The sequence below is a fragment of the Anarrhichthys ocellatus genome, unplaced genomic scaffold (assembly GCF_004355925.1).
Source record: "Anarrhichthys ocellatus isolate YVR2014 unplaced genomic scaffold, GSC_Weel_1.0 scaffold1184, whole genome shotgun sequence".
Lineage (NCBI taxonomy): Eukaryota > Metazoa > Chordata > Actinopteri > Perciformes > Anarhichadidae > Anarrhichthys > Anarrhichthys ocellatus.
This window is the reverse complement of record NW_022281158.1, coordinates 1-12,813: the sequence shown is the minus strand read 5'-3', so window position 1 is coordinate 12,813 and position 12,813 is coordinate 1. Positions and strand designations below refer to the sequence as shown.

At 41.3% G+C, this 12,813-nt stretch overlaps 1 protein-coding gene across 3 annotated transcripts; it reads right to left on the bottom strand.

The window, feature by feature from the left end:
• Nucleotides 1-6: 6 nt before the first annotated feature.
• On the bottom strand, nucleotides 7-12,747 carry LOC116377382 (DENN domain-containing protein 1A-like). Of its 3 annotated transcripts, XM_031839011.1 has the most exons (14): nucleotides 11,122-12,747; nucleotides 10,680-10,729; nucleotides 8,456-8,575; nucleotides 8,173-8,242; nucleotides 7,029-7,109; nucleotides 6,678-6,731; nucleotides 5,619-5,729; nucleotides 3,918-4,018; nucleotides 3,289-3,334; nucleotides 3,090-3,191; nucleotides 2,864-2,989; nucleotides 1,137-1,238; nucleotides 972-1,059; nucleotides 7-555 (listed from the first exon to the last, which is right to left on the bottom strand). In XM_031839011.1, the coding sequence occupies exons 2-14, from the start codon at nucleotides 10,685-10,687 to the stop codon at nucleotides 407-409; spliced, it is 1,158 nt and encodes a 385-aa protein (XP_031694871.1). In that variant the 5' UTR covers nucleotides 10,688-10,729; nucleotides 11,122-12,747; the 3' UTR covers nucleotides 7-406. The 3 variants fall into 3 exon arrangements, with proteins under 3 accessions (XP_031694871.1, XP_031694872.1, XP_031694873.1); XM_031839012.1 differs by having other exon boundaries at nucleotides 10,680-12,747; XM_031839013.1 differs by lacking the exon at nucleotides 5,619-5,729.
• Between the last annotated feature and the right edge of the window lie 66 nt (nucleotides 12,748-12,813).

Genomic DNA, 12,813 nt, shown 5'->3' with positions numbered 1-12,813 from the left:
TAGTGACGGACACATTACTGTACCGCCCTCAGAACATCTGTTAGTGATGGACACATTACTGTACCGCCCTCAGAACATCTGTTAGTGATGGACATATTACTGTATCGCCCTCAGAAATACCACCTCATATTGTGTCATTCACGTTTATACAGAGACATCTCTAAAAGAACAGGTATCATCAGAAATGGCATCCGATAAGCTGATTGACTTCATTCATTTGTCTCCCGGCAGAAAGCAAAGAGTAATAAAAGGCAGTGGACTAAGTGGGCAAGGTTTCTGTGCATAACGATTTTTAGCGGATGACACATACGAACACTAAGGCCTTAAGACTCTAATCTGGCCAGTAGCTGTTGAGTGGTTGGATGGATTGATGGACAGACATACAGTGTGCATTGGCACCACTCTGTTAGCAAAGCAAACACAAATGATGATGAGAAATACAAAAAGAAACACGCAATGTATTCTTTCGAGCAAAGTTTTGTCGGTGTGGGTAGAAGCGTTCAGACCAGCTCACCTTCACAGTGAACAGCCACTGATGGTAGGTCTTGTCACTGCCTGTGTTGGGATCACAACAATAAAAAGGTCAACAACAAGTAGTAGGCATGCTGGGTAATTGCAAAGAAGGTCTTGGAAATCTACACTTCCAAAAAACAAGGCTCAAATAGTGAGATTTAGTTGTACTTTAGTTTACTTTTGATAAATTATTATAGTTCTTATCTTAGCTCTCTCTTGGTTATATTGATTTGATTTTAGCAACACCCACCGGCCCTTTCTTTAACTTTTGTAGTTTGCCTTTGAGTTTTGTTACAAAATAAGTTCCTTTTTTAATAAAATAACGTTATTTTAGAAAAAGTGGATTTCCTTTTCATGGTCTGTTTTTCCTCATGTCTCCTCACTGACAGGTGCGCTCTGCTCCCATGTCAATAGACCTGGTTGAAAAGTGACACACAAACACATCCCGTCTGATTCACCTGCATATTCGCCCATGTTGATCTCCTCCTCAAAAATGTCACTGAAACCCTCTCCTGAGTTCAACAAGTCCAATCTGCCGTCAATGAACTGCAAGTAGAACCCCAACATGTATTAAGAGTGTAAGATGAGGGGGGTGAATTAGAGAGGTGTGTGTGTATGCGTACCTGTTTGAAGAGCTGCAGCTGGATGGCGTTCTGGAGGAACTGCCTCATGGCACTGGAACGATGAGTCACGAAGGTTTCCTCATTAAATGTTATTGGCTCTCCCTAAAAAGGCAGAGGAACAGGCCAGCTGTCACAGTACCATACAACTGTATCACAATCAACATTTTATGTTCCGTGTCCAGTAGCCCAGAAGGGAGTGGTATAAAGCAAGTTGGACAAAGACAAGCTTTCTTAGCGTTAGCCCCGGTGAGAGATATCGGGTACCACAACCGTGATTATCAACTGTCTTTGTTAACACATTCGACTCTTCTAATTCAGTAAATAGTTAGACCGCCTGCCGCCTCCTTCAGTCAAGAGGAACAAACATAGACTGGATATAAGGAGTGGACGTAGTCATCGTGACGTCACCCATTGGTTTCTGGACTGCCGTTATGAAGCTTCGCGTTCAGTGATTTGGCCGTCGCCATCTTAGGTTTTAGCAACCGGTGAACGGAATTTACCATATTTGGAATGCAGAGTAGTGATGTAGAGACACCTTATATGGCTCTGGTAGCGTCAGCGACCTGTCAATCACAAGGTAGCCCCACCCTAAAGCATACCCTGCTTTATGGTCTGTTTGACTCTAAATGGACCATAATTTAGTAAATGAACATCATGCTGTATTGAAGAAGACTTGAAACTAGAGATTGAGACCATAAACTCATGTTTATAATGTTTACTGAGGTAATAAATCAAGAGAGAAGTAGAGTCATTTTCTCATAGACTTCTATACAACCAGACTTATTTTTGCTTCTGGAGAAGTCGCCCCCTGCTGGTCAGTAGAGAATGCAGGTTTAAGACACTTCCGCATTGGCTTCACTCGGCAGAACAGGAGGTTGCCGCCTGGGAACAAGTCGTTATATTACTAGAATAATGTATAACAAATTATTTCAGGAAAAATTAACACTGTTGCTGTGAACAAAGCAAGAAGGAGGAATGCTGGCAGGAACGGCTCATGGTGTAAATTTCCAAGTGAATATATTTATTTTACCACTCAAAGCCAACCGCTAATTTCTAGCGTGACAGTGTCGCCACGTTAGAAATAAACGGTTACTATCGTCTGCCAATTACTTTTTATTGGTTCAAAATGAGCTCGTTAACTGGCAGCTTGTGAAACAATCCGGTCTCTCATCTCAAGTTACTAATCAGACTGTAAACAATGAGAAGAGCATTACGTCCACTTCTTATATACAGTCGATGGTTGGCTACACCGGAACCCCAGAAACATAGCCCCTTATCTGAAGTCAGGGTTTCAACATTGCATACATACAGGCTGCTGTAACGCGTCCGGGGAGTAACTTGGGGTTCAGTGTCTCGCTAAAAGACACTTTAACAGGCGGCCGTCGACCGCGGTTCTGTCACCGAGGTCAACAGGTTTTAGAAAGAATAGCGATGCCATTTCCAAAAGACTTGATTGGTGAAAAACATTTTTTTGCCAATTTCAAATCGGAAGCTCAGCATAAGTTACCATGGCGATCTAGCCAGGGTATCATCAGTGACATCGAAACTCTGACTTCAGCCTACACATACTCTGACTTCAGGCTACACATACTTTGCTGACCCACCAATGTCACTTCGTAGCACACCCCTCTAGTTTGAGAGAATGTTGTTGTCATCAACACGGGCATACCCATGTGATCAACTTCCCCGCTCATCCCTCATGTCTGTGGTCTGCCGTATGCACTCACCGACTCAATCTGCAGAGCGTTTCTGTAGCTGCCGAACAGAGCCGCCTGACTCCTGAGGAAGGCTCGGGCCACACCGTCCCCGGTCGTTGTTGAAACCTTCCTCAAACGACTCTTTAGAGATGAGACCTGCGGGACGTGAAGCCACGGTCATTACAACACAATTTTAACCGTAAACACTGACATCCACATTTAAAGATGCACGGTGTCGTGTGCAGTAGCTCCTCACCACATCGTTGGGCAGGCTTTGGAGGTCATCGAAGGGTGTTTCCAGGGTGTTCGTGTCCACGTTCAGGACCACCACATCATCCAGAGCCATCCCTCGAACTTTCTACAAGCAACAGAAACAAGAGTCAACTGAAAGCACAAAGGCTGGTCAGACAGGTGGATACGCTACAATTTAAAGTTATAAAGTTATAAACACGTACCTCCATCAGACTGGAATGCACTCCGATGAGGTACGGCATTGGGGCACTGAAAAAATTAGCCAGTTTTATTCAACATTGTCTGAGATAATAACTGGGTTATGGAACTAGCAATACTAGTTTACATGTTGGTGACAACCTCATGCTAACAAACTCAGCTGCCCGGACGCTCACACACTGTCTGGATTATGAGTTTTATCTACTTTATAATAATGTCATTATCTAAAGATCCATGAACCGAGCTTTGATTGGTCAGTAAGTGCTCTAGAGCAGGTTATGTAACCATGGTGATTTAACCCGGTAAGAAGTGAAATTCTGTCGTAGGACTGAAAACCCTGAAGTTACCGCGCTAACCCCAAATCCTGCTTCGTAGCACAGGTAAGCACGGAGGATGTGTTGAGTTTGCATTAAATTACTGAAATATGATGAAGTCAACTTACAACACACAGAAAAATAGAAATAAAGTCTGGCTTCTCTCTGCAGTGGAGGTAAATAAAGGGCATCTTTTGAGAGTTACTGTTGTTGTTTATGTTTTCCTCCAGCACTTGAATATAAAGCCACCATCATCATACCATGCAGACAGAACATGGACTGAAAGGGTTTGCAGTGTGACTGACGGCCTGCAGACTCACCAGCAGTATTCCAGTAGATGTTGAGGCAGGACAGGAATGTAAACGTGTTGCCAGTGCATTGGATACAACATGGCCGTAGACCCATGGACACAAGCTGTTAACTGGGGACAAAGACAAATGTCAAACACATGATACTATACATCACATCACTGCTCTCTATGTGCAGGTATTTAAAGATTCAAATGCAATGCAGGACTAAAACAAAACCTATGAAATGTGCTCATAAATACACAAGGTTGTAAGTTATTGGTTATAGGATATAGAATTCATTCCAGTGATATCAAACATAATGATGGCAAACTATGGAGCCCAGCATGTGTCGTGGAGATTTTTCTTAGTTAGTGCTCAATTAGCAAAACACAACATAAAACTATTTTAAAGAACACTTCACCCCAATAATGATCATTTGTATATCAATTACTAGTCTAGTGTTACCTTGTATTCTTAAAGAAAACAATATCAAAACATCCATTTACTAAACAGATGTTTTGATATAGCTTTGCTGTTAAACACGGGCTCCATTTACTTTAATTCATGAAAAATGAACTTTTCTCCATTTTTGGATTCTTCGTTCACCGTGGAGGCACGAGAGAAAAACTAAGTTCTGTGAAGGATCTGGGAAGTGAGGACCCAGAGTACTTCCTTGTGTGCGCTTGTCTACACACTGGACCATGCAAAAACTAAAAGATAGGGCTGCCCCATGACCACTGTGTAGGGTTTCTCTAAAAAAAATCTGCTTTAAAGGGGAAACACTTAAATAAAAAATTCCAATTTAGGAACGTTTGATCTACTCTCTCTCAAAGCCAGAAACCAGAGAAGTAAGTCTAAAGCGTGTGATATCAAGTAATATCAAATAAATGAGACTGATTTAGTTTTCTTTGTTTTCTACCCAGAATGAGCTTTATTCTATTGTAGTGCGTCAGTTGTGAAACAGCTGGTGCTTTCAATGTCATTTAACATCTTCCAAATCCAATTCATTGTCTATGGAGCAGATGATACTTCACGTCACTTTTTTGGATTTGGGAGAGAGTTGTTTGTGTTTACCAATTTTTTCAGACTGTCTTAGACTATGGGAATAACTAGAGCGAAGTTCCCCTTTAAAGCAGAGATTTGTGGATGTACTTTGGATCACGCTGTGTTATCAAATTGCACATTCTAATATGAGAGCATGAAAAACATAATTTGTGTGAATGCGTTAATATTTCCTGTTTACAAGTTATTTTCTCTCTCTCTCCATGACAGTTTGCCATCACAGTAAACAACAGAGATGATTGTCATGAACTAATATGCAGGAGGAGACCTAATTGTTTTTGACTATGACCAGGTGGACAACATAAAGTAACACAACAACTATTTTCACATTTCTAATGAAAACCTCATTTTCTTTGGATATTTTGGCCCGAATATCAATAGATGTACCGTCTGGTATTAAAACCCACAATCATTAATTTGTTTTGCATGAATGTAATTTCCAATTGAGTGTTTCACTTGCAGTGATTCATATTGTACATTCAATGTGACAACAATAAACAGCTCACACACTGCGAAACCTCCAATAGCAACCATTCATTTTAATGTGTCAAAATGACATTATAGAGAAGAGATGTTCTAGAACAGATGTGCTGATGTGAGCGATTTAACAGAGAGCACAAAGGGCAGAGCTGTGGAAGAGAGAAGGAACAGAGAGTGGACTCTACTTACAGTGCTTAGCTTGCTACAGCAGATGAGGACTCGGCGTTCATAAAGCATACTAGCGTACAGGTGAAGCATGTTATTGACATCTACTGCTACAAAGTACTCTGTTAAGTTTCTCTGCAAGGGTCAAACACAACAAGAGAAAAAAAACAAATGGAAAGAGTTAGTTGTGAGGGTAAAGACCAGTGGTGTTATCAACTATGGTTCACGTCATTAAACTTTAGCATCCAGGAGCTATTTCAACTGACAACCTAAACAGCAATACATGAAATCTGGGCGAGTACAGGCTGTAAGTTAGAAGAAGAATAAAATGACAGTTCTCATCCCTCATAGCTACATTAAATTTCTTGATCAAACACATGACTTATTTTTACAAACATTGTTGTCTATCTATTCTAATTCTGTTTGTATTAATTTTCTGTATTTGCAGGCTGCACTACGCAAGGCGACCCACACCCACCATATCACCTGGCCTTAGCCTCTGCATCCCTGGTCTGATAACACAGGGTAAGGAGGATGTTAGCTAACAGCTAGGCAGTCGCTCAGCGCTGAACCTTAACGTTAGAAAGTATTGAGGCTTCAATCAGCAGCTGTGGGCTAACGTTAGCGTAACACCAACTACGTGTTGTCTTCGCCACCACAGACGCCCCTTTTAAAAAGAGAGCACTTGTTTATTCAAAGTTTATCAATATTGATGTCACGAGTCCATATTGCACAAACTTCGATTCTGGGTATTATATTGGCAACAGAAGCAAGTATGATATGTTTGCAGTTTCAGCAAAATGAACCAGACAAACGATATATGCCAGATGTGTTTGGCTGCACTGCACTCGAAATAATGTGTCACGGCAGTATTGATCTCAGAGCCATTTCATTTAACAGCCATGAACACACAGTAATTATAAACGGTCTGACTATTAAACAAGTGTTTCACAGATAATTGAGCTGAGCTAACCGGGACGTGCAACTGCTCACAGATACAAATCAATAGCATTAACAGTGAGTTTCTAATTGGCCAAATGTAACAGACGGTTTGACTGGGATGGGGGAAATGACAGCACTCACATTCTCAGGTATGCTGGGGAGTTCCCTTGTGTCAGGCACAGTGAAGAAGGAATGCTGGAGAAAACAGAAGACATGAGTCAGTGCTAGTTTGAATCCATCAGTGTGGAAATGAAAACAATGCACAAGACTGAGAAAAAGAAAACGCAGTCAACTCATTCTTTCCCCCGTCTTCCTATGAAATAGTCATGTATGGTGATCCATGCATTTAGCGTTGTAATTCTGTATGGTAGTTGACACTGACGTTTCATATGTCAACAGAGTGATTCAACCATCAGTGAGATTATTGTTCTTTGGGAGGAACACAGATAGAAGTGAGCTCGGTGGGGTGTGATGTGGTGAAGTGGGACTCACCACACCGAGATGAACGGGGACCCCGGGCTCAGGGATGGGGAGCGTGTGTAGAGACACCAGGAACTCTTGCCATTGGCTTTCCTGAAACATTCAGAAGATTCTAAATCCGCACAAAGGCCATTGAGGAAACACATGATCTCATGCAAGCAACACATACACAGCGCCTAAGTCAAAGGAGTTAGTGGGGAGGCAAACTGACACAGGATAATCACTGCAGTCATGTGAGGAATCTGGATTTGTTTGGGGTGTCACGATATACCACTGTTGGCGATACCCATGCCATTTAAAAATAAAATATTGATATCATAGTAATAATAATAATAATAATAATAATAATACACATATTTTGAAAATAACCCAGCGGCTCTTAAATCATCTTATAAAACAGGTAGCTCAAATCAAGCAATCTGATTGGTTCCTAGCCGTGATATATTACCCATATCCCACTGCTATGAACTCTTTCAGTGTCACTCTATAAATGAAAAAATACAAATAATATAAATAAATAGCCAAATAATATTATCAATGTAACGTTATCGTGCAATGGGTAAGGCCCAGGAGGGCCTACTTTATTGTGAACATTGTTATTAATGTCAATAAAAAACTTTTTGACTTGGAATGTGTCTAGAACTTTCACGTTGCCATACTTGGTGACCGTTTTACAAAAGCGACAGCTCACTTCAGACTGTGGTATGTAGTCATTATATCACAGCTCAGAGGGTAGACGTGCCTCCAGTTTGCGTTGGGCCGAACAACGCCCCTTAGCTGTGATATGATGACAACATACCATGGCCTGTCGTGAGCTATTGTTTAATTATACATACAGTTATGGTTACAGAATCTCTCTCTTCATCCTTACCTTACACTTGTATTTTGACTTTACTTCATTTTAAACGCACACTAAATGGAGTTAAAGATGAATACCGCCTGATAGTCTTCTTTTTAATGTTTTTCTATACATATCGAAGTGTATATTTCAGTTGACATTTTTCCAGGTGAAAACTGGAGCTAAAAAGACAGACTTTTTTTTAATAAATGCACTCAAAAGCTAAATACTGATGAAAGCTGACACTTTTAATGCAGGAAGTCCAGAAGATATAACACAATGTCTCCATAACAAGATGAGTCGACCGTCATGACTCACCTGGCCTTTGATGGTGTAATCAGCAAGGATATTAAGCAGCTTGTAGAAGACTTCGAACCAGGGCAGGTAGCTGAGAGGATGAGAACAGGGTCAGTCTCACCGTTTGAGTGAAGGAATGATGGTGCAGTAAATCCTTTTTAGAATTCAATCAACATCCTGCTTTTTAAATGATTGTTTTAATTAATTTGTAACCGTTTCAAATAATTAAAATAGATACCAATACATTTACAAAGGTGATGGCCAGATTAAAACAAAAGACACACACACACCCACACACACACACCTGAGAATGCAGTAGCAGGTGTGGGCACCTGAGGAGAGGCGACAGAAGCCGAATCTCTGTTTGCTCTCGATGTCGGTCAACACAAATGTGAAGTTCTGGCCGACTTGGTTGACTGTCAGACTGCAGGGCGAGAGAGGTTCGGACGGCAGACAGAGAGCGAGACAGAGAATTACAATTCAAGGAAATATGTTACTAAACAAAAGAACACAGAGTACATCTGTTAAATCAATCCTTACCTATAGATTAAAAGTCAAATCAAATACACTAGCATTACTGCCTCAACCAGCCAGTCATGTAGCAGTTTACATCCATGTCTGTCCAATATTTCGTCACCTCGTCACTTTATCCTATCAGACATTTGTGTGACATTGTTTAACAGCAGTTTTAACTGTATATAAGAAGTGCACGTAGCCATTTTGACGTTTTGAAGCCTCAAGTTCAGCAATTTGGCCGTCGCCATATTGGCTTTCTGCTAAATTGGACAATCATTTACTAAATGAACATCATGCTGTATTGAGGAAGACTTGAAACTATAGATTGAGACCATAAACTCATGTTTACAATGTTTACTGAGGTAATAAATCAAGAGAGAAGTAGAGTCACTTTCTCATAGACTTCTATACAACTAGAGGAGTCGCCCACCTGCTGGTCAGTAGAGATAATGCAAGTTTAAGGCACTTCCACATTGGCTTCACTCGTCAGAACCCGAGGTTGCCGCCTGGTTATGGCCAAAAGGGTGAGGTCACAGTGACCTTTGACCCCAACATTCTATACAGGTCATCCTTGAGTCCAAGTGGACATTTGTGCCAGATGTAATGAAATTCCCTCCAGTTGTTCCTGAGACGTCACGTTCACGAGAATGGAGAGGACATATGGATGGACAACCCTAGAACATAATGCCTCCGGCCACGGTTGTAGCCGAAGCTGAGGCATAAATATACTTGGTAACTCAAAAAATGAACAACAACAAATAAACAACCACAAAACCAAATTGTACTTGAAAGAAAAGAGACAAAGCTCCATCATCCCAGAGGACCCGTCCTACAGCCCGATTAGAGCTGAAAGCGTCCGGTCTCACTACCATGCTGTAGTAGGCATGCTCCATTTTAAGGGGACATGCACCAAAACCCAACCCCCTGGATCTGGTGTATCTTGGTCAACCAAATGGCCAGTATGGCCACCCCTGTCAAAAAGTTGATCAATGTACTCGTAATCCTCCTCTTGACGCGTACCTTGGTCCAATAACAAATATCTCAGAGGAAAAAGTATTTACCCAGATACCATTGCTCCAAAAGATGAAACAACCACTGAGCCTGGAACGTTTAAGGAACAGGTGCACCACCGTTTCTTCCTCCACTGACATCCCTCCCTATGTCTGTTTGTACTTAGCTATCGCCCCATGGTCTATCTGCTTGCACAGGGACCGACAGCAGCCTTTTGGGGAAAATAAATGCCCTGGTGCCTTCTTTCCTGCCAAACACCTTTGCCGTAGATGAGTTATCAGATTTTTAATTTATTTTTTTAACTCCAGAATATCGATATCGGAAACTGCTTCAGAAATCCAGTATTGGTCGGGCTATGCTGCGCATGAACATACTAGAGTCCCAGTCGTCTTCTGCTAACATTGCAAAACAAACCGATGATCATACACGAGTATGGTGAAAGATGAGGGTTAAAACCTCCACAATCAAACCTAACTGCGGTGCTGTCGTTATCATTTCCTAATAATTCACTGCGGGTTGCAGCATCAATGTAAAAACTGATGGCGTGCTTTGGAAGTCAGTGCATTGTCCTTAAAGGGACAGTGAAACTGAAGGTAGAGCGTCTTGGTCTTCAGTAATGTGACAAATTTCTGCATGGATGGATTAAATAAAATCCTTTAGATGTGATTGGATCGCTCAAAAGGGGCGTGGCTTATTGAATAGCGCAACATGATAAGAGGAGTTCAGGAGCTGCAGAGGACTGCAGGTTGGTAGACCGGGAGGAGGATACAAGTCGATGAATTTATTACACCTACAAACATATAGCAGCCCCAAATCACATTTGATTGTATAGATTTATGTCACCGCCCCCGAGTTCTAGATGAGTCATCGGAAATACTTTTTCTGTTCTGTTTGACACATATTTATGTAAGGGATAAATGAACATAGACATGGGATTATAACTGTAACGCGTCTTTAAAAGTACTGTATGTTAAAACGCATGTGTGTGTGTGTGTGTGTACCTGTCCATGTTGAAGGGGAAGCAGAACTTGGGCACAGTCTGAAGAGTCTCCTGTAAGACCCAGATGACAGATAATAGAGTCGAGTTACATGGATCATCATCATCAATATGTAACAATAAGTTTCTACTGTGTTAAAGTGAGAGGCGATCGAGGGGCTGATGGGAAGGATGCAGTGTGGAGGAACTGATCTGTGATTGAGTAGGGAAAGAGCAAAGCACACATGGACAAAGAGACCAACGAAAAATGTCATCGCTTGCGTTTCCAGGTCACCCAAGATTTCAATCTGACATGAATAAAAACCGGTACACAACAGTGGTACGTGCATTGATTAAAGTTCAGCCTGTGCACAACACATGAGAACAAGAAAAAGAAGTACAGGTGAAAAAGAAACCAAGGAACAACAACATGAGACAGGAAGCACAGTATATGAAGTCTTCCAAACCTGGTCCGTGTAGTCTTCAGGGAACTGTCTCCGCACCTCCGGCCCTGTTAGAAATGGACAGACATGAAAGGACCGTGGATAAGTGAACACAATGAGTCAAAATATATATCCAGCCAGGCAGTTAAAAACAAAAAAACAGTGTGGTGACTCTTCTTCTTTGGAGAAATGATCAGCTGACATCTGAGTTTGTCCTGTTTCCTGTTTCAACATGAATTCATGAAGAAACATCAGTGTTGGACCTCACTGATGCTCTTGTGGCTGAACGGGAGCAAACAGTTTCCAACATCTGGTTAAAAAGTCTTCCAGAGGAATACATTCGTTTCGAAATGCTAATGTTGATGAATGACATCAGCAAGAAGCTACTGTATCTATTAGCTACCTAAAGCACAGTCACTACTGTCTAATCTCTCATTGTGGATAATGACGTTTGCCTTGACAGTGGCTCTGAGTGGTCAAATGACTCCGACGGATGCAGAAACAAAAGCAGAAAATTGAACCCGTTGCGAAAACAGTAACGATGGAGAAATCGACACAACAGGAACGAAAAACACGTATCGCATATTCTGGGTGTAATGTCCTCATATTTTGGACCCTGTAGTTTCTCAGTATGCATTCTGGGTATATCCTGCTTCTAATTATAGAAGGCTGAATACATATAGAATATCATGGATGCAATTCATCTCTATGGAGATTTCAGCAAATTCTGTAGTCAATTCCGATAAACATCAGCATCTATTTTCCATTTAAGTTTATCCACTAAAATTAAACGAAAACGCTGTTGCATGTTCTCTCCAGCAGGTGGACATGAGAAGGGCTGCAGAAAGTTTTTAGAAATGTAAGGAACGACTCTGCACGACAAAACTTGATCGTAATCCTTGTGTTTTTGAGAGAAACGGCATGTTTTGGCGAGAATATATAAAACTGTAACCCGTTAGTTTAAAGAGCTGAGTGAATGTGTAAAGCTGTTCTGTGAAGCCCAACTAAAACAAATTGCAATCAAGGCTGAAAAGGTTCTGCATTTAAAAACAGCAGAGGACGTCAGACGGAAGCTTTGTTTGTCACAGAGATGGATATGGCTTCTTAAATACTGAACAGGAAATGATGAGAAGCACAAGACTCCAACAGGAAGCGATTCTTAGAAATACAGCCGACGTCTTTCCTCAGTATCCAGGAAATCGGTCACATATTGCAGATTAAAAAAAAAGAAGACAAGATCCATCAACATTTTATAAAAGCCAGCATTTATCATTTAGCTCTAAACCAGCTGTTCACAACCTTTTTTGACTTATGACCCTAACCCATAACAATCAGTGAACAGTTTGAATGTGTCTTGGAATTATAAACAAATCCACCAAAGAGTGTTTTTTTCCCTTTAAACTGTTTCGATTGAATACTTGTCTGAGGTCAACTTATACTCACAAAAAAAAGCAAAATAATTAAAGTTGAATCTATTCTAATTTGAGTAGCAGGACAATGCGCCTCATGCAGGAGTATTTTGCACTAAAATGTCTCGGAGGAAACACGTGTGAAACCTGTTGGGCCTGGCCAGCTTTGCATTTCTGCATTACAAATAGTGCAGCCAGCATTTTTTTGAGCAAGCGAGGTTTTGAAAAGTGTAACCACACTTGCGACCGCTTTTGGCTCACTGCCCAACCCCGGTGAACACGGCACCACACGTGTGCCTCGATGTCT